Consider the following 23043-nt stretch of genomic DNA (forward strand, 5'->3'; position numbering starts at 1 on the left):
ACACTGCCAATATTAAAATCAGTGGTTCTCTACCCTATGCTGTTCTGCCTCCCGGGTACCATTTGGCAATGTTTGGAGATACTTATGTCATAACTGGGGACTTGCTACTTGTTTTTTTTTTGTTTGGTTGGTTCTTTTAAAGGTTTATTTATTTACTTGAGAGAGAGAGAGAGAGCACATGTGTGCAAGGAGGGGGAGAGGGAGAGTGAGAACTCCAAGCAGACTCCCCAGTGAGCACAGATTCCATCACAGGGCTCCATCCCAGGACCCCGAGATTATGACCTGAACCAAAAACGAGTTGGACTGACATTCAACCAACTGAGCCACCCTTGCTACTTGTACCTAGTGGGTAGAGTGCATTTTCATAAAAACACTCTTCATTTTGGGCTCCAATACCAATTACATGTAAATTCAAGATAATGATCAAACAATTGCATTCATTTGTGTACTCAGCATGTTAGTGCAATGTCCAGCATGGTAAAATAGTTTCAGACCATTCACATTTTTTAATTATCTAGTAGCTTGTAAATTGAAAATTAAAAACCATAAAATACTTTGAAGATTAATTCTCTAATGTCACACAGTACTTTTGATGCAGGATTAATTTCAACCTATGAAAATTCTGAAGATAGTCTAATCAAGTGATATATTTCCTTTTTTTTTTTAAAGTTTTATTTATTTAAGTCATCTCTAGGCCCAACGTGGGGCTTGAACTCACAACCCTGAGATCAAGTCAGATGCTCCTCCGACTGAGCCAGCCAGGTGCCCTAAATCAAGTGATATATTTCCAGCTATGCTTTGATGCTCCAGATTAATTTATATATTCCTTGATATCCTCTTAAGGGCTTTTTAAATGCTCTTTGATTCCTAATTACATTCTTAAAACATAAAAGAAAAATGGAAAAAACTTCAGAGTCTTCTTCCATAACCCACTTTAAAAAGTACCAATGTCATTAAAAGGCAAAGGAAACTAATTTTTATAGCCACTGATTAAATTCTATAAAGCCACTAAAGCTTATCTGTCACCCTAATCCCCAGCCATTGACAGCACTGCACAGGCACATTCTGAAAACCTAATACTATAGAGTTGTATTTAAATATGATATTGAAAGAAACTTTTAAAAATAAGAGCATCAAAATCTTAAATATTTCATTGAGTATTATCTCTGTGTTTAGAGAACAAGAACAAACATCCACCTGTTAAACCTCACCACTAAGCCATATTCCCCATGCCTAAAAATAATGCAGTAAGAAAATTCATTTTTATATCTTTTAAGCTTTCTAATTGACTCAAGCCATATATGAGTGCAAAGAAAAAGCCTTGACGTTACAGTGCTTCTGCACAAGGGAGAGAAGTTACGTTCCAGCACAGAGCAGGAGAATTTCTTTGATCCCATCTTTTGACATTATTTTCAGAATTTTTGAAGGTATTAACTTACATTGTTCCTAAATTTGCTGCCTCATTAAGATTTACTAGAATTATCACTTTAATTTGCTATGTAACTTTTCTTCAATGCTGAGTACTTTCATTTTTCTTGCTAGTCTACAACCATGAAAAGAACTTGAAAAATTGATGACAGAACAAAACTGGAGTAAAAGTAAAAAATCATTCTCAGATAGAACTTTCCAAATCTACCAAGTGCTTAACAAACACACTATAATATCAAATACTTTTACAATTACATTTCCCAGAAAAGAACTGAATGGACAAATCTACTTTTATTATTTTTATAAGACCAGCAATTTTCACATTTCAAAATGATAAAATACGGAATTAAATGTTACACATGACTTTTAAAACCCCCAAAGAAAATCATATTTTTCCATTGGTATAAATAAATTATCTTATAAAAAATTAATATACTCCTGAATTCGGTCAGGTTCTAATTGTTCCCTTGCATTTTTTTCAGTGCTGATTTACCTTATAATATAACCACTCATAAGAAAGCACATAAAACCAACATATGCGTAAATCCAACTAGAATTAATAATTAAACAGTTCTCGCCATTTAAGAACCATGTAGGATTTATTACAACTCCATTAAATTTTTTCCTTCTTTATTTTTATTTTTAAACTAATGTAACTATCATTGCAGGTAATGGAGAAACACATGATTTCATATAGTTGAAATTAGGATATTTTTATGCAGCCATTGTAATGCATTTTCCAATTCTATTTCTTAAAAGTATGAAATTATGAATTTCCATTAATGAAGAATTTCAAACATCTATGAATAGGTTTAAAAATCAAAGACCCATATAAGTCTGAATACTTTTTTCTTTAAAACTAGATGCCAACAAGTAGAGGCCAAAAGTAGAGCAACTCATTGTGAATGTGCTAGCTTCTAAAAGCTTGTTTGCAGGTCACTTAATTGGAACTTGGAATACAGTCTCCCATTGAAACAATGTTATAAATGCTGCTTCTTTTCCCAGGCCTTCCCACAAAAGCTCCTAAGTAGTTTTAAAAGAAAATTAACATTTGATACTTTAAAACAAACAAACAAAAGAGATGTTCATATAAAAGATAAAAAATGTACCTCCTAATCTTGTCCCATCCTACCTCTCCTTCCTGTATTTGTATGTAAGCTTTCTGTTACCTACAAATAAGTATCTTGGGAGGGAAACATTAAATTATTTGGTTTCCAGGTCACTTGAAACCTGCATTCCCCATAACTACAAGTCACCCTACCCTCAAATGATGGCTGTTGAACCTGTATTTTGAAACCACCATTTCTAACACTGTATTTCTTATTTGTAAATATTGTAAATGTTTTGGTATGCCACAAACACATCTCACCCCTGAAATGACAGTATTCTGTGTGTGTATTTTTCTACTCCTGCCAAGCTCTGTTCTAGGTACTGGGACGGAGCCGAAGAACTCTGTGAGGAAGGCGAACACGTTGAGATTGCAAGGAGGACAGATCACAAAAGGGAAGCTATGAGAGCCTGGAGGTGGCAAGGTGGGGGTGACCAAGGCGAGGTGGTCACCAGTGAAGAGGTTTGAACTGAGATTTTGGCACTAACAAAACCAAGAGGAGACGAAAGAAAACTCCCAAACAGGAAAGGCTTTCTCTGGGGGCAGAAGGAACATGGCAAGTTCAAGGCCAGACGGGCTCAAGCAGAAGGAACGAGTGGCAAGTGGAGAAAGCTGAACCACGCAGAACCTCATAGAACATGGTAAAGCCTCTGTCTTTGTCCTAAAACCAACAGGAAAATCGTGAAATATATAAGCAGGTGGGTGACATGTCCAGATTTGGGTCAGAAAATAATTATCACCTCCATTTTACACCTAAGGAAATGTAAACTTACAGACATTAAGTCACCCGACCTGCATGCACAGAGTCTGTAGCCCAGTTGGGATGCAACCGAGGCCTGTAGGACTCCAAAGCTAAACTCCTCCCACGTTCTACACAACCTCCCAGAAAGTGAGAAGCAGAAACAAAGGCTACAGCAGCTTACAGGGTGAAAACTAAGAGAGCCACAGACCATTCTCTCTTCCCCTTGCTCCAGGCACTTTTGTGGCCCAAATCCTCAACTAAGTGGCAGAAGGAAAGAATTTCTTGACCCCCTTTCGTCTTCATCCCCTCCCCCACCCTGCCCTTCTCCTCCACATCACCCCACCGAAATTCACTGGAAGAGGCAGGAGGCCAGAACAAGGCAAGGAGGGATGTAACGCCGACATGAAGGGGACACAGAGCTGCTGTGCAGACCACCACGGGGGCAAAGGATGGAGGAGTGAAAGCAGACAGACTACATGAAGGGCCTAATTAAAGCAACTTACAGAAGTGCTCCCCTAACTTCTATTCTCATGGAGTATAGTGGAACAATTGCTACACAGCAAAACAAAATAAGGAACTTGGGATCTCTTCCAATCATAAATTGTGTGTCCGTGGGGAAATCACTTTGCCTATTTCACAGTCTCAGTCCTAAGGACCTGGCTTCTGACTTCTTGAGTAAGCAGCACCACCTCTGACCTCCAGCTTTCTTCTAACTCCCATATGTGCAGATGATCCTAAATTTCAAAGAAAATCTGTCCAAATAACACACAAGTATTTTAATATAATATATAACATATAACATAATAGATAATTGCTCATGACATTAAACTGTGTTACCTAAACAGTTTTAAGGACTATTGTACTGTTGGGGCACCCGGGTGGCTCAGTCATTAAGTGTCTGGCTTCGGCTCAGGTCATGATCCCAGGGTCCTGGGATCGAGCCCCACATCAGGCTCCCTGCTCAGCGGGAAGGCTGCTTTTCCCTCCCCCACTCCCCCTGCCTGTGTTCTTCTCTCGCTGTGTCTCTCTCTGTCAAATAAACAAAATTTTAAAAAGCAAAATTAAAAATTTTTTAAAAAAGGACTATTGTACTGTTAACCCACCAGTTTTTACTGATATGTACCAGTAAAATCAGAATCTAATTCTTTATTGCATTAAATTCTAAAACCTTGTATTGCTAGGTAATACAAATTCTCTTTTTATGTATCTTTTCTCCCCAGCTAAACTGTGATCCTACAGACTAGAAATTTCCTGGAATGTATCAATAATATTTTTTTTCTTTTGATATTTATTTCTTTGATTTCAATTTCATTTGCTTTGATTTTTAAAAATTCATTAGCATCCCCTAGAAACATTCTAGTTAAATACGGGGAGAAAAAATGCAAAATGTGCCTAGTGTTAAAAAGAAAACCACAGGCCCAGGGGTGCCTGAGTGGGTCAGTCGTTAAGGGTCTGCCTTTGGCTCAGGGCATGATCCCGGCGTTCTGGGATCGAGCCCCACATCAGGGTCCTCCACTGGAAGCCTGCTTCTTCCTCTCCCACTCCCCCTGCTTGTCTTCCCTCTCTCGCTGGTTGTCTCTCTGTCAAATAAATAAATAAAATCTTTAAAAAAAGAAAACCACAGGCCCAAAATGGAGTCACATAGGTTAAGAGCCTCAAGTCAGTCAGCCAACCAAGACTTAACAGCCAACCTAACTGCCCCCCAGGAACCTAACCACTCCACATGAAATTTCCTGATCAGCAGGAAGGGGTCCTGACAGACCCCTTCCATTCTCCTTGGGAGGGTGACCTTACCTAAAATGATGGATTCTTTGCTAATAGTTTCCTTCTTTCCTCTCCCTCTCTACCTTTAAAACCCTTTCCCTTTCTGCAGCCTGATGGAGCACTTTTTTCTCTGGCACATGAGGTGCTGCCCAATTTATGACTCGTTTGATAAAGCCAACTGGATCTTCAAATTTACCAGAAATTTTTGTTTAACACTAGTAAAAGAGATCACAGTCCACGATCAAACAAATTCTGATTTGCCTCTCGAGTTGCACAAAGATATGAAAACAGTCAATCTTGCAAATGAGCTGTTCTTTCCTACCTCACTGCTCCAGCAGTTTTAATTAGATACTGTAGCTCTCAACCACATTCAAGGGCGTCTTAGTTTGGGCCAATTGGCTGGTCCTATTTCCTATTATTCATACCACATTAATTTTTCAGATTTTTAATAGATTTCTACCCAAGTTTATCATACAATATTAAATCGTTACAACAATGAGCAATTTTTAAAGAAACTGTGTTGCAATAATCATCACCATACACAGGACTCAGCAGCAAGAAATCCCACTTTACTTCCCCAGCAGAGATTTCAGAACCCTCTTTTTCTACCTGGTCACTACTCTCTGCTTCTGAAAGGTTCCTCCATTGCAGGGAGCAAATGCTTAGAGAGAACTAACCTTGACATGCTATCTGGCAACACTTTTCAAAAGGTTTTTGCAAAATTATTGTTTAATTATGATTGTTTAAATACTATTTCTCAAAATTACTGTTTAAATATATTTTGTTTAAATAAGACTATTTCTTATATAGTCTAGCTAAAATGCCATCAAAGACACTTAAGAGCTGAGAGCAAATGGGTTTACAAGCATTTAGTGTACCTTAAATTGAATTTAAAATAAAACTTTTTAGTAAAATAGTTTTTTAAAAAACAGCACCTCTAAAAAACAAAGCAAATGAATAAACAAACAAACAAAAAAGCAGAAACAAATCCATAAATACAAAGAACTGATGCTGCCTGAGGGGAGAGGGGTGGAGGGATGGGCAGAATGGGTGAAGGGGAATGGGAAGTACAGGCTTCAAGTCACAGGGATGAAAGGCACAGCATAGGGAATATAGTCAATGGTATTGTAATAGCATCGTATGGTGACAGATGGGAGCTACACCATCTGTGCAACGGTGAGCATAGCACAATATAGATCATCAAATCATTACGTCGTACAACTGAAATTAACGTGACATTTCATGTCAACTATACTTCAATTAAAAAAAAAGCACCTCTTTGTTGGTGATCGGAATGGATAGGAAATAGTTGGGTTGATAATCTTTTTGCTTTTTTTTCCTCTTCTTTATTTGATTTTTACTGATCCGTTCATTTTCTTTACTTCTCTCCAAATTTTTGTGAGGTACATCAGTGACTGGAGGGAAAAAGTCAAACAATAATATGTCTAATGTATTTAAACAAAGATAATTGAGTTAAAAAAAAAAAAGGAAACAAGCACTACGTAAGTAGCAATCATTCATAATAGTCATTTTTAAATCTAAAGCAGGAGCTAGCAAACTATTCTGTAAAGGACCTCAGAGTAAATATTTTAGGCTTTGCAGATCCTATGGTCTTAGTCAAAACTACCCAAGTCAGCTGTAGACAAACACAGAGGACAGGTATAGCTGTGCTCCAATAAAACTTTCTTCACAAAGCAGAGAGTTCGCCAGAGTTAGCCCATGAGCTAAAGCACAATTATCCTCTCCCTCAAGCCACAATCTTCATGACACTAGAAAAGATCATTTTTCCCTCCATCCTGTATATGTGTATGTGTGACTTCCACAACATAACCACTTAGAGCAATGCCACTCAAAGTTTGGTTTGTGGGCCATGTCATGCCATAAACTGTTGCAAAAATTAAGACGGCTTTAGAAACTTTCACAGTGAGTAGGCAAAGTAATTTTGTTTATTAAATTTGGTTTCTATTTTGTGGGGTTTTTTTTCATTTTTCTAATAGTTCATTTTTTACTGTATTTTACGAAAATATCAGTTGGCAACAAATAGGAAATTAAAAAAAACAAAACAAAGCAAAACTGGTCCTTAACCACAGATCGTTGAGAAGCACTTAGCAGGCTACTTGTTAAAGTCATCTTCAAAGACCCATTTACAACACCCAGCAATTCTAATTATGAAGCTATGCCCCCAGAAATAATTACCAAATTGGTATAAAATGCCATTGTCTCCTTTTTCACAGACTCTATCAGGAACTCCCCCTATCTATGCAAAACTATCACTGATTGAAATTTCAGGCTGTGTCTCGAGCAGTAGCATTCTGTTCAAAATGGAGTGCCTTATAGAGACTTTGTAAAAATTCAAATATAATTGCATATTCTGAGGTATGATTTTAGAAAGCGGTAGGAGGAAGAAATCACCTTATTTACATTCAATCCTAGGAGGTTGGTTCCATCTTCAGGATCAACTCTAAGAGACCCTGGTGACCGTCACACACAATGCCTTGAAAAGGACTGTAGGAAGTCTGAGCTCAACCAACAGCACACTGCCTGTGTGCCTACACAGTCCCGATCTAACTGAACTCCTTATTATACATGAGGAAACAGAAGCACAGACAAACTTTTAAAAACTGTTCAATGGGAGCACCTGGGTGGCTCAGTCAGTGAAGCAGCTGCCTTCGGCTCAGGTCATGATCCCAAGGTCCTGGGATTGAGTCCCACTCAGCGGGGAGCCTGATTCTCCCTCTACCCCCTGCTCATGCTGTCTCTCACTATCTCTCTGTCTCTCAAATGGATAAATAAAATCTTTAAAAAAACAAAACAAAACTGTTCAATGTCACAGAGTCAAATCTGGCATTTAGATCTTTTAACTTTCTCCTTCTAGTATATTTCCTACTAGATCAAACTGTTTCTCTGCTAAAGTTCTGCAAAACCAAAGGGCAGAAGTAATTCTCCTTATTCTATTATTCTTTAAAAAAAGAATTTATTTTTAAGTAATCTCTATACCCAGTGTGGGGCTAAACTTAAAACTCTGAGATCAAGAATCGCCTGCTCCAGCAATTTATCCAGTCAGGCACCCCTACTGTTCTTTAAAATAGTAAGAGTAGGGGCACCTGGTTGGCTCAGTCAGAGGAGCACGTTGACTATTGATCTTGGGGTCATGAGTTCAAGCCCCACATTAGGTGTCTCTATTTACTTAAAAATAAATAAACTTTAAAAAGATTTTTAAAAAATAAAAAATAAATATTAAGAATAAACAATTTTTAAATAAATGTCACAAATAGTATTTTAGTGCTAACTTCTAAGAAAACTAGTAGAGTATGTTTAAAATTTAAAAACTAAAGATTTGTAGGGGCGCCTGGGTGGCACAGCGGTTAAGCGCCTGCCTTCGGCTCACGGCGTGATCCCGGCGTTATGGGATCGAGCCCCACATCAGGCTCCTCTGCTGGGAGCCTGCTCTTCCTCTCCCACTCCCCCTGCTTGTGTTCCCTCTCTTGCTGGCTGTCTCTATCTCTGTCAAATAAATAAATAAAATCTTTAAAATAAATAAATAAAAATAAAAACTAAAGATTTGTAGAGATAGGAGTAACACGCTCTAGGAGTAACATACACTTGTGACATCTAGAAGGTGGGGGTAAATGAAGAGCAAGGTAACCTGGGTAATAAGTCTGACTCTATCATTATGAGTTAGGACAAAATTATCTGGTATGTTTGTACATCTACTTCACTACTTTATTTCTCAATAATATACCTGTGATTAATATGACTAAAATGATGTATCTTCACAGAGAACATGTATTTGAAATATGAATTATTATCAGCTTCTTGCATGTAAGCTTGTCAGAACTTTATAAATTCTATAGCTAAGAAAAAGTTTGCCACATTCTCATCTGTATCGCGAGCATCATTTGAATTGCTTCATATGATGCCACTGGCTTTTACTTCCCATGCAATTCTTTAAATACGGAAAATCAAATCAATATGTTGTCGAGCTGCTTGTAATTTTAGACATCTAAGAAACAGTCCTACATTTGATTGTAGTACCAAACTAAATCTACTAATTTTAAACAGAATCCACAAAATATGCTAATAAAGTACCACATATATTTTAAAGCCACATCTGAATACATTCCTAGCCCACCTCCATCTGCTCTTGGTAAACCGGTACTCTAGAAATGGAAACCAATTTTAATATAGTCTGGATCAGTGTGTGGGTTGGAATCCTGCCCCCCGCCCCACTTACTGGCTGTGAGATCTTAGTTAGTCACAAGAATTCTCTTTACTTCAGTTTCCTTCTCTATAATTTGAGAATAATAATAATAGTGACCTCACAGGGCCATTTTTTGAGTGAGTTAATACATTAAAGCTCTTAGACTATTTCCTGGTACAAAATAAGCACTACCATTAGCTATCATAATTATTAGATGTTACCCAGAGCGAACCTGAATTGGGGAGATAAATGTGTATCTGCTATCATTTAGAAGACTCCAAAAAGAAACTAAGATGAGGTATAAACAATCCATTGTTTTCCAGACCACTTGTACTCTCTATGATTGTGGAAAATGAAGAACAATCTTGAGCAGTTTTTAAAAAATTAAAGATAACACTGAAAAGTATTTCTAAAACAAAACCAACCCATGGCAGCACTGGAAGCTGGGACAGTGAGTGATCGGCCTATGCCTACCTGGGGAAAAGCAATCTGAAAGGAAAGAGGGGCAACAGCTGCTGGCAAGGCAGCTGTAATGTCTGTTTCAGCCCTGTGGAGGCAGCACTGCATAGTGAAAAGAGCAGTGACCCAAAGACTAGTCTTCCAACAAGCATCTTTCCAACAAATCACTTCATTTCTCTACCTGAGAACTTAAAAAGTTGGCCAATCCTTAGAGAAGAGCTTTTTCCAGGTCTGAGGCATAAAATATACCAGAAGAGACTGGATCTTCAAAGACTCCTGGCACCATGTCCATTTGAAAGGCCCCTCACTAACCAAAGATGGCACAATTTGACCATCAAATAGAATAACTTCAATGGTGTGAAATATATCAACTATGCTTATAACCATCAGTTCATTATAATACTCAAAGGAAAAATTAAAACCAAAATTCACAGGTCACCTTTGGATTAGTCTAAAGAACTATTATTTTACAAATTTGGTGATAAAAGAGAAAAAAAAATCAAGCAGTTATCTGCCTTTCTTAATAAGCAAAGAGTCATACAGGGAATCAGTTAACTAAGGCAAAGTCCTTCTTTATAGAAATTTTCAGCTAATGATGCAAAAAGACAGTGTTATAACATCACCATTTCAAAACCCTTACCAGAGTAATGGATCAACCCCAAGATTATCAATGGATGATCCATTAAATGGAATTTTAATAATGGATACATCAAGTGACAAGATGGGAAGCCACTGATAAATCTTAACATCACAAAAAGGCAAGACAACCAAACATTTTACACCTCCTGATGTCACACAATACGAAATTCAAAGCATTTTTGCAGCTTTCTTGCCAATATTCCAAAACTTAATCAAGATTCCTTCATCTACCAGTTTACTGAAATATAAAGGACAGAGAAATACATTAAATGTCCATAATATTTAATGAATGAAGAAATCAGGCATCGATACAGCCTGATTTCTTCAATAAACACACACACACACATAAAGGGAGATCTACAGATGAAAAAAAAAACTGAAGAGATCTGTCAATCAAATATAGTGTGTAGACTTTGGTTCCTAATTCAAAACAGTTTTTAAAAAATTATGATACAGATAAATGTGAATACTGACAGAATATTTCATGACATTAGGAATTACTCTTATTTTTTGTCATGGGAAGGATATTTTAGATACGCTTTTTAAAAAAGATTCCTTATCTTTTAAAGACACATACTAAAGTATTTACAGATAAAATATGTCTGGAATATACTTCAAAATAACCCAGTGAGGAAGAGGTGATAGAGAGATGAGGTTCAGTCTACTATTCTACTTTTGAATGTGCTTGAGAGTTTCCATCATTAAATATTTTTTAAAAAACAAAAACTAGGGGCAGGGACAGGGGTGGGACAGCTAGGTAATCTCTATCTAGAGTCTCTTCTAGTTCTAGTTTTCTGTCATCTGTGATAAAGGTACTAATTTAACACCTGTACCAATTAGGACATTTCATGGTGAAATTAGATAAAGAATGGTGTCCAGTGGTGCCTGGCAGGCTCAGTTAGAAGAGCACGTGACTCCTAATCTCAGGGTCATGAGCTGAAACCCCTGTTGGGTGTACAGATTACTAAAATAAAAAATAAATAACCTAAAGAAGAAGAAGAGGAAAAAGAAGAAGTGTCCAAATTAATAACACAGCTGATTTTATCACCTCTACCTCTAGTTAATTTCAAAAATAACATAGTAGAAAGAGAATCCTGAACATATAATCTAGTTTTTCTTGTTTGTCTTTTTTCAAACTGCTAGCATCAACCCACTAGTGGGTTATGAAATCAACTTAGAAGACAATTTTTTTTTTTAGATTTTATTTATTTATTTGTCAGAGAGAGAGAGAGCACAAGCAGAGGGAGCAGCATGCAGAGCAGGCAGAGGGAGAAGCAGGCTCCCTGCTGAGCAAGAGTGATGTGGGACTTGATCCCAGGACCCTGCCATCATCACCTGAGCCGAAGGCAGATGCTTAACCAACTGAGCCACCCAGGTGTCCCTAGAAGATAAGTTAAAAGCACTTTTTAAAACCTGGAATGGAATGGAATGGAATGGAATGGAATGGAATGGAATGGAATGGAATGGAATGGAATGGAGTGGAGTGGGGTGGGGTGGAAGGGAATGAAATGGAATAAAATGGAGAACAGAATAGAATACTGTAGAATAGAATACATGTAGTATAGTCAGTACATTGCTTATGGCAGGTGTAAGTATTGCTCCATGAAATTCGAGGTTTCTACGTACACATGTGTATTGGGTGGCAAGGTAAAATGTACCCTTAGTGTGAACTAAGACACTGAATCATTTCTGCTGTTTTTACTCAATATGAACAGACTTAAAAATCATGGTATTTAAGAGACCACTGAGATTTTAGCATTTTAAGTTGTTTTGTACCTTATCTGTTTAAACTGTTCTTCCCATAGTGACTTATTTTGCCATTTCAAACATTCCATAAATCCATTTTACAGACATCCAGAGAAGGAAAATCAATCTTGGAAGATAATAGTTATAATTATATAAAAACTCTTAACAATTCTGGTATCAGGGCACTTGGGTGACTCAGTCTGTTGAGCCTCTGCCTTTGGCTCAGGTCATGATCTCAGGGTCCTGGGATCGAGCCCCACATCAGGGCTCCCTGTTTAGTGGGGAGCCTGCCTCTCCCACTTCCTCTGCTGCTCCCCCTACTTGTACTTTTTCTCTGTCAAATAAATTAATTAATTAAGTTAAATAAAAAACAATTCTGGTATCACGAGAATGACATAGAGTAAAATCCCAATTCAAAATACAACCTCTTAAAAACAAACAAACCTCCCTCAGAGTAAAAATAAAGAAGTAGAGCGTTTTTCTAAATTCCCTTAGCTTTCTCTAATCTTATCCATAACTATTTAACTTTCTTTTCAATTGGATTATCTAAAATTTTCTTTTGTGGGGTGCCTGGTTGGCTCAGTTGATATAATTTGCTATTATTCTTTTAACTTACTTTATATGAAAATAATAATGAGCAAAGTATTCGCATAATATCTAGTTTACAAATAAAAGCATTAAAGATCAATGATTACAGAAGCAAAACAGAGAACGCTTTGGCCATGCACCCTGGATCTTTCACTGGATTAGAGCTCATAACCTCACCTCATAAATTTAATTTATTACACTGTTAATTTTCATAATGATTTCAGTAGCCATTTCAATGTGCTCTAATGAATCTGGTCTTGTCGATAAGGGCTACAATTCTCTGATCCATGCATCTGTTTTTTTATCCAAAGCACATGTCATTTTATGCAAATTATCTAATTTTTCCTTAAGTTTTATTTATTCCTTCGAAAAAACTACAAGAGAATGAATTATGAAATTACTCTAATTAGATAGTCCACCTGTTAGTGTTGGTTGATTGTTTTCACATTTCCTCTTAGCCAAAAGGCTGGGAACAAACTAGATTCTTTGTTTGATAATCTTTTCTTTTTTTTCCTGTTCTGTAAGCAGTCAAAATCTTTGAAGTAATCATTCTTAAAACTCCTGAATTTATGATTTACAATATTACCTTCTCTATTCATAGCATTATTCCCCCTTATTATTTAAGTAATCTTAGAAAATTACTAAAACTTTCTTTAAAAAAATTTACCTCTCTCATTTTCTCTGAGGATTATATAAGAAAATATAAAGCAGTTAGCAATGTGCTGAAAGCATTCAATAATATTATTATAAAACATTGCTCTCAAGATGAAAATTTTTTAAATATTTAATTTAGCAAGTACACGTAGGCAAAAAATTTTGGTGAGATTAATAAATATTTACATGTATTAACAAGCTGAATCCTCTCAACTCCTGAAATAGCTACAATTATTATGCCAATTTTATAGATAATGAATTGAGCCTACACAATCTTGCTCAAAGGACACAGTAAGAAAGTGAAGGAGCATGGTGCTAGGAAAACTGGACAGCTACATGCAAAAGACTGAAACTGGACCATTTTCTTACACTATACACAAAAATAAACTCAAATGGACTAAAGACCTAAATGTGAGACCTGAAACCATAAAACTAAAATAAAACACAGGCAATAATCTCTTTGACATTGGCTTTAGCAATATTTTTCTAGATGCCTTTTCACGCAAGGGAATCAAAAGCAAAAATAAACTATTGGGATCACGCCAAAATTAAAAGCTTTTGTACAGCAAAGGAAACTATCAACAAATGAAAAAAGCAACCCACTGAATGGGAGAAGATATTTACAAATGATATACCCAATAAGGGGTTAATACCCAAAATATACAATGAACTTGTACAACTCAACACACACACACCAAAAAAATTAAAACATGGGGCAGAGGATCTGAAGAGACATTTTTCCAAAGACATACAGATGGCCAACAGACATGAAAACATGCTCATCATCACTGATCATCAGGAAACTGCAGATCAAAACCACAATGAGATACCACCTCACACCTGTCAGAAGGGCTAGAATCAAAATGACAAAAAAAAAAGAAGTGTTGGCAAGGATGTGGAGAAAAAGGATCCTTCGTGCACTGTTGATAGGAATGTAGTTTGGTGCAGCAACTGTGGAAAACAGTATGGAGGTTCCTTAAAAACTTAAAAATAGATATACCACATGATACACTAATTCCACTAGAGGATGTTTATCCAAAGAAAATGAAAATGCTAATTCAAAAAATATATGCACCCCTATGTTTATTGCAGCATTATTTACAATAGTCAAGATATGAAAACAACCCAAGTGTCCATGGATAGATGAACGGATAAAGAAAATGTAGTATATACATACAATGGAATATTACTCAGCCATATAAAAGAATGAGATCTTGACATGTGCAACAATGTGGATGGACCTAGAGGATATTATGCTAAGTGAAGTAAGTCAGACTGAGAAAGACAAATACCAGCTGATTTTACTTATATGTGTAATATAAAAAAACCAACGAACAAAGAAACAAAGAGAAAACAGACTCTTAAATACAGAGAACAAACATGCTTGCCAGAAGGCAGGGGAGGATGAGTGAAATAGATAAAGGGGATTAGTAGGTACAAACTTACAGTTATAAAATAAATAAGCCATGGGGCTGAAAAGTACAGCACAGGGAATAGAGTCAAAATATTATAATCATGTTGTATGGTGACCGATGGTGACTACACATACCATGATGAGCACAGAATAATGTACAGAATTGTTGAATCAGTATGTTGTACACATGAAAGTAATATAATGTTGTGTGTTAATTATACTTCCAAAAATTTTTTTAAGTCTCTTTATTTATTTAAGTAATCTCTACACCAAACCTGGGGCTTGAACTCACAACCCTGAGATCAAGGGTCGTATGTATGCTCTTCCAACTGATCCAGCCAGATGACCCCAAAAAAAACATTTTAAGAGAAAGTGTAAAACTCTGACAGTCTGACCCACAGCCGTAGCTATAACCACCATAGTTTAACACTATTAGGAATAACGTTAGTGGACAGAATCAAAGAGGAATAAGTTTATCCAGCACTCTATTTACTGAATCAATGAAGCTTACATGCACATTCACAAATTCGAATTGTACCTTTTTTTTTCTTTTCAAATTTTTATTTAAATTCTAGTTTGTTAACATGCAGTGCAATATTGGTTTCTGGAATAGAATTCAGTGATTCATCACTTACAGATAACACCCAGTGCTCAGCATAACAAGAACCCTCCTTAATATCCATCACCCATCTAGCCCATCCCCCATCCACCTCCCTCCATCAACCCTCAGTTTGTTCTCTATAGTTAAGAGTCTCTGGGACACCTGGGTAGGTCAGTCGGTTAAGCGTCTGACTCAGTGTCAGCTCAGGTCGTGATCTCAGGGTCCTGGGATTGAGCCCCACGTTGGGATCCCTGGTCAACAGGAGTCTGCTTCTCCCTCTGCCCCTTCTCCTGCTTGTGTGCTCTCTCGCTCTCTCTAGTAAATAAAATCTTTAAAAAAGAGTCTCTTCAATGGTTTGCCTCCTTCTCTTCCCCCCCCAATATGTTCATCTGTTTTGCTTCTTAAATTCCACATATGAGAGGAATCATACGATATTCATCTTTCTCTGACTTAACTTCGCTTAGCATAATACACTCTAGCTCTATCTACGTCATTGCAAATGGCAAGATTTCATTCATTTTGATGGCTGAGTAATATTCTATTGTGTATGTGTGTGTGTATGTATGTTTATATGTATATGTATACAAGTATATGTATATATGTATATACATATATGTACACACACATCTTCTTTATCCATTTATCAGTCGATGGACATTTGGGCCCTTTCCACAGTTTGGCTAATTGTATTTTTTCATTAAACTAAAAAACATTCATAAAATTTGAAGATTAGAGAAAGGAACCAAAAAACTACTCATAAACCCATGATCTTTAACACAACCACTATGAATTCTGGTGACAGGACACATAAAGTATTTATACAATTGTAAACAAACACCCATACTTTTTTTACCCCCTACTTTTTCATTTTGCATTTTAGGTGTGAATTATTCCTTGTAAGATAGTTTCCAGAAAAATTATTTTCATAACATGTAATTTAAGGCATTAGTCTAACTTATTCATTCACTCCCTAATCTTGGACATTTGGGGGTTTTTCCCAATATTTTTACTATTTAAAAGATGCTGTGACACATTTATTGATGAATAAACTTTCTTCTATAAGTAAGACTATGTCCTTACATTGGGAATCCCTGAGTAGATCTATCCCATATCTGAAAATTGCTGGAGACCCCAACAAACTCCATTCTAAAAGGACTTATAAAGTACATTGTCACAAGCAATGTGGACATGACATTAAAATCATTGAACATTATTTTGGAAAGATACTGACAATCTGATAAGTTATAATCATATTTTAACATGCATCCTTTAACACTTCTGAGGTTGGATAACTCTCCATATATTTATGTACTAACTGAATTTTATCTTCTAAATCTTTTACCCAGAGACAATAGTACCTGCAACACAGTAGGCACTCAATAAATGTGTGTTGAATGAATTAATGTGTTCACTGGGCTTTTCCAATTTTTTGTTTTCTTGTGTCTGTATGTGTGTGTGTGTGTTTAAAGGAAAAAGATGTAAAACCTTTGTATTGAGACAAATATTTGCCTTAAGCCGGGGCGCCTGGGTGGCACAGTGGTTAAGCGTCTGCCTTCGGCTCAGGGCGTGATCCCGGTGTTATGGAATCGAGCCCCACATCAGGCTCCTCCGCTATAAGCCTGCTTCTTTCTCTCCCACTCCCCCTGCTTGTGTTCCCTCTCTCGCTGGCTATCTCTATCTCTGTCAAATAAATAAATAGAATCTTTAAAAAAAAAAATTTTTGCCTTAAGCCCCTTCATAAAAATTTGGAATATGTACTCCATGCTTCCCCAGAGATGACACAGAACATAATTTTCCTTTTTTTTTAATTTAATTTTATTTTTTTAGTAATCTCTATACCCAATATAGGGCTCAAACCCATGACTCTGAGATCAAGAGTCACATGCTCTTCTGACTGAGCCAGCCAGGCTCCCCTACTTTATCCTTTTTAAACAAAATTGATTCAGGAAGGGTGCCTGGCTGGCTCAGCCGGTAGAGCATGCAACTCTTGATCTGGGGATCATGGGTTCAAGCTCCACGTTGGGCTCAGAGATTAAAAAAACAACAACAACAACAACAAAAAAAAAAAAAAACAGGGTCACCTGGGTGGCTCAGTCAGTTAAGCATCCGACTCTTGATTTCAGCTCAAGTCATGATCTCAGGGTTGTGAGATCGAGCCCCACGTCAGGCACCACACTCAGTTGGGAGTCTGCTTGGGATTCTCTCCCTCTCCCTCTGCCCCTCCCCCCACTCATACATGTGCACTCTCTCTCTCTAGTAAATAAATAAATCTTTAAAAAATAAAAATAAAAGTTAAAATTCACTCAGGATTATCACTTACTATAACAGATACTGAGATCTAATCTTTATCTGATACAATATTTTTCTATCAAAAAAAGATCTTTCAGGGAAAGGTAGGTTTCAGTTGATATTTTAAAATACTTAAGAGTTAAAGTACTTTTTAAAATACAACTTATTGGTATTAGCTAATAAATAACAAAATAATAATCTTCCATATCTTTAAAATCTCCAATAATTACAAGGCTAGAATTATGTATGAGGTAAAATAAGAATTATAACTTCGACATAAGACCTGAATTCCAAAATTATGAAAAACATATAACTAAAAAAAAAAAAATCACTCATATTTTATTTTCAGTCTTGATTTAAATGTGGCATGATAGTGAAGGACTATGATTCTCTTGCGAGAACTGAGTCAATCAACCTAAAGCTCTCCACAGATTTACATTCCATTCCTACCAGCAGAACGACTCTTCATTGTAGACTCTTGTTCAACTTTCAGAGGCAAGACTAAAAGCAACTCTAAGCATTTTCTGGATGATTTGCTGTGTTTCTAACCAAGTGACCAATGACATTTCTACCTTGTAAAGAGAACAGACCCACCCAGGCCCAGGTCAACAACTCACTAATGTTACATTTTCTCCCAGAACACGTTCAACCTATAGAGCCAGAAGATGTGGCTCAGGCTGTATTGCTTCTTCAACATTTCTAATAGATTTTCTTTCACACATAAATTTGGATATTTTATTTCCAGTGCGTATATTTATATTCTAGTACATATAATTCTAATACAACTTATATTTAATTCAACATAATATTTTAATACATTTTATATTCTTTTTTTTTTAAAGTAGGCTCCATGCCCAGTGTGGAGCCCAATGCGGGGTTTGAACTCACAACCCTGAGATCAAGACCTGAGCTGAGATTAAGAGTCAGACACTTAACCAACTGAGCCAGCAGGAACCCCAAATACATTTTATATTCTAACATATAATTCTAGTAAAATAGTCTCTTCTCAAGAACAAAACTAACAAAAAATGTGAAGACCCATTTCAGCCAACCAGACCACAAGACTGATACAGCATGATACAGCACCCACACTGAAGGTACCATAGTTGGCAACTAAGACGCTATGAACCAAGCATTTGGGGAGGAGTTTTCTTACTGGCAAGGATTCTCCTTCCCACAATGTTCTTGTTAGCACTACTTTCCTCATCACTCTGCCAGGGTTTCTATCGGCAAGAATTTCTTGGCAGTTAACTCATAATTTCCACCCACCAAAGGAAACTGAAAGAACCAAAGGCAACAACCAGCAACTTGAGAATTCTAAGGTTGTTGTCTACCACAGTCCAGTAAATTGATTAAATTTCCATGTTACTAAATGTAAGAGAAAGCCACATTAAGTCCATTCAAGCCACAAACCAGTTTTCCTGTGTTTTGGATACAAACATTATTACTACATCTAAAGTTTAAGGGTTGACAACAAAACTCCCAGTTTCTGTGCATTTCTATAAAAATTTCATTTCACAAAACTAGTTAGTAGTTTCTAGTTTGCAAAGAATTTTAGTATTTGTTTCTAGTGTCTTAGTAAATGCTATTGTAAAAATGAGAGAGAACGAGTTGTCCCCAAATAACTGAGGGATATGTTTCAAAGCTTTTGTAAATAGCATTGGTGTGTTATTTTACATTTTAATTGCCCTCTTATACATGTTACCGCCTCTGATTTGTACAGCAACACTGTGAGGTAAACAGAAGGAACTTACGCACAGTTCACAGTTGAAAAGCCCAGCTCATACAGTTTAAGTGTCCAGGTTATGTGAGTAGAAAATAAAATAACCAAAACTCAGAACACAGGTTTTCCATTTCTCTCATACCACACTGTGTGTAAGTTGGAGCTTGGAATTTGAAATCTATCTTCCCACAAAAATAATATTGTACATGGTGGTTTGGAGTCTAGACTAATCCACAAAGACCTCTTATTCACAAAGACGGAACTATCGAAAAGTAGCATTACACTATACAGCTAAAAATGGATTTGCGTGGACTGACCTGAGCCCGTAACTTACACAGGTCACACAATTCTTTGGTAATAAATATGACCTATACTACAGAGAATAGATCCTATTTGTATAAACGATTGGCCAATCTTCCCAATGCCCATCATCTGAAGAAGCAGCTAGACCATTCAGAGCAGGAAAGGAGTGCAGAGCCACAAACACATCCCCTTCCTTCTTTCTGGTCCCAGTGGCCATCGTTTCTCCTCACCAGTGGAGATATGATACGGCAGCTTCAGAAATAGTAATTGCTCTCTGGGATTCTTGCAGTAGCTCGCTGTCAGTCCCAGGTAGAAGCTGTTTGTTCAAACAGATAAGCTCTGTGTCAGATATGTCAAGTCCCAAGTACCTAGGGCTGGCATGGTGAACAAGTTTTACCTCTCGTTCCGGTCTAAGTTACGAGCACTCCGGTGGGAATGGTTCAGATTGGAATGGGGCTCAGAGCAGGAAGGGCGGAGGAGAGATGCCCATCATAGGCATGTAGGCATGGTTATTCGGGAAAATTCTTCTTTATTTTATACCGAAATTAGAGAAAGTAATGAAATCAGAAAGAAGTGACTGCATTTTTTAGATAGATTCATTTTATTTGCTCAAAAAGTAGGAAATTAAAAGGAAAACATTAAATCCTTGGTACTCTTGCTCCTCATTTCCAAAGGATATCTTCTTGTACCTAACAGGTATACTAATTCTTCAAATGAAGGTTTCTCTCTAGCTGTAAAACCCCAAAAGACTGTTTTTCTCTATAGGCCAAGAGGAAAAGATAGGAAACCGTCCCGTGACTGAGCAAATACCTCTTTGTCCCTCCTTTCCCCCTTGGATTACGGAATGGGGGAAAAATAATTAATAAATTACCAGAGATTCAATACATATTCAGTATCCCTCTCTCCTTACATCATCCCAAAATACAAATCAGGCTCGATGGATCGGAAGACAGTGAGATAGAGAGCAGTGTGGTTTCTAAGACTGGATGAGCACCAGCATCACGTGGGTTGTTTAAAAACCAAAAAGATTCCCTAGCCTAACACAAAGGTGGAAAAGAGGAATCTGTACTTTTCCATCACTCCACAGAAAATCCAGAGGATGAGTTAAGTATAAGGACAGTTAGTATAGAGGAAAGAACCTTGGAGAGTTCACATTTTTCCACCAGGCATTTACTCTTATCAAGGCTCCAGAAAGGCCTTCCAGACACCCACTACCCCCACATCCAGGCTACATGCCTCTCTGACACATCCTTGCCCCATGTAAGCCCACAGCATCACGTGATGTACAGCTTTCATCTCATGAGATTATAGCTGCTCAAAGAAAGGACTAACAAATCAGAAATCACAGATTCTGTCAGTAATTCTTTTCTTTAAAAAAAAAAAAGACAATTTGAGAGAGAGCACATGCACTCACGCAAAAGTGGGGAGGGGCAGATGGAGAGGGAGAGACAGAATCTCAAGCAGACTCCACCCTGAGAGCAGAGCCCAAAGGGGGACTTGATCCCACAACCATGAGATCGTGACCTGAGCCAAAACCGAGTCTGACACTCAACCAACTGGGCCACCCAGGTGCCCCTAAGTAGTCTTTTCAATTGTGTAAATTTAGCTAGTTAACTTCTCTGAGTCTCATCTTTTTCTTAGAAATGAAGAGATGGAACTGATCTCTTTTTTTTTTTTCAAACTACCACCAGGCTTTATTGCTCAAAATACAAGCTAACACTGAGAGTAAACGAGGACCCCAAAAAGACAGATTCCAGATCCACGGAAGCAGGAGTGGGACCTGGCGGCCCAGCCAGCCCAGCCCCTTCTGCCACCTGGACTACAAGTTCCTTGTGAGGCAGCACCCCACACTGGGGGAGATCGAACTAATTTCTTATGGATCCTCCAGTTACAGAACCCCAGTCAAGATAAAACTATATCAAATCAAGCTTCTACGTAAGACTGCAAAGTAAGTGGCACAGAGTACATAGTCAATAAACATTGGTAGAATACTCTGGTGTTTTTCCCTGTTTTCTATTCACAAGTAACCTGACTCATAGGCAAAGCTGTCTCATTTTCAGCACTTACTTCCACAATCATCTTCAATGTCTATAGTGGCAAATGGCATGTCTATCAGAGAATCCATAGCATTAGCTTCAAATTCTTCTGACGTTTCCTTTTCTCTTGATACATTTTCACACTCACTGGAATTTATTCCTCCTTTATCAAAAAGAAAAATATATTATTTAACTTATTTTTTAAAATTATATCCTAAACTAAAACAAGTCAACTGAATTCAATATATATTAACATCTGTTAAGAAATGACATTTGTATTCAAATATACTGCAAAGCTATATAAGCATTATTTATACCATATTCTATATTTCTATAAATGCACTTTTAAACAGCTTTAATAATTTTCTGAAGGACAGCATTCACCACAGGGTTAGATGAACACTGAGTTAATCAACAATCCTTAAAATCTTTTATAGCTATATTTTCTTAACTCTAAAGCTACATTTTATTCCACATAACTTTTTGAAAACAACAAAGTTTTGTCAGTCTCCCTCACATTTTTAACTACATCACATATATGTTCTCATTTGCACAAGTTCTGACCTTTATTTTTTTTCAATAAAGACTTTCAAATTTTTTCTCTCCATTATTATATTAACATTGGAAATTCATGGCTCTAAACATGCATGGTTCTAAATATGCTTTCCTAGAATTCAATGATTAAAAAGCAAAAGATTTTATAGTTTCCCTGACAGATTTCCCAAGAACATTTGCTAATATTAAAGCCACATTTCACATTTGGTCTTTGTTTTCTTGTTATGGGTGGAACAATCATATACCTAGGGTGGAGGTTAAGGGAAAGAGGGTGTCTGTTTCAACTGATAAAATTGCTAAATGTATCAGTAGGTGGTCGTCCCAGTACCATTATTTTCCATGCTTTTACTGACAAAACACAAATGTCATTTGAACTAGGACTGAACAAAATCTTGGGATAATTGTATAATTTTTACCCTATGCATTTACTAAAGACTAATTTACCATTAAAGATATAAATGAAGTCATTTAATTCTTTCTGTTGTAACCCTCTATTTTCAAATATAATACCTAAAAACCACATTCCATTAAGAACATGCCTTACAACACACAACATGGTAACTATCATGAAAGGTAATAGTTAACATGTATACCAAAAAAATCTAAATTTTTATTGGAATTTGAGTGATCTCTACTATTCTCACACACACCACACATACACACACACATTTTTTAGATAAAAGCAAAAAAAACCAAAAAGATTTATATATAAATTAGTCATGTTCAATACCAAAACAAGCAAACAAAAAAAGTAATAGTACATTCTTAATAATGATACTATTTATTTATCAAG

The 23043-nt window shown here is 36.7% G+C and overlaps 1 protein-coding gene across 2 annotated transcripts in view; it reads right to left on the minus strand.

Annotated features, from left to right (window-relative positions):
* Positions 1 to 23043, minus strand: part of AKAP7 (A-kinase anchoring protein 7) — a 138608-nt gene that overhangs the window by 110431 nt on the left and 5134 nt on the right. For both annotated transcript variants that reach the window (XM_044386332.3, XM_048225935.2), the window contains exons 2-3: positions 21727 to 21858; positions 6318 to 6457 (exon numbers count right to left, since the gene is read on the minus strand). In XM_044386332.3, coding sequence (XP_044242267.3) covers positions 6318 to 6457; positions 21727 to 21858 — 272 coding nt within the window. The remainder of the gene's footprint in view (positions 1 to 6317; positions 6458 to 21726; positions 21859 to 23043) is intronic.

Source organism: Ursus arctos, unplaced genomic scaffold (assembly GCF_023065955.2).
Source record: "Ursus arctos isolate Adak ecotype North America unplaced genomic scaffold, UrsArc2.0 scaffold_13, whole genome shotgun sequence".
In the NCBI taxonomy this organism is placed as follows: Eukaryota; Metazoa; Chordata; class Mammalia; order Carnivora; family Ursidae; genus Ursus; species Ursus arctos.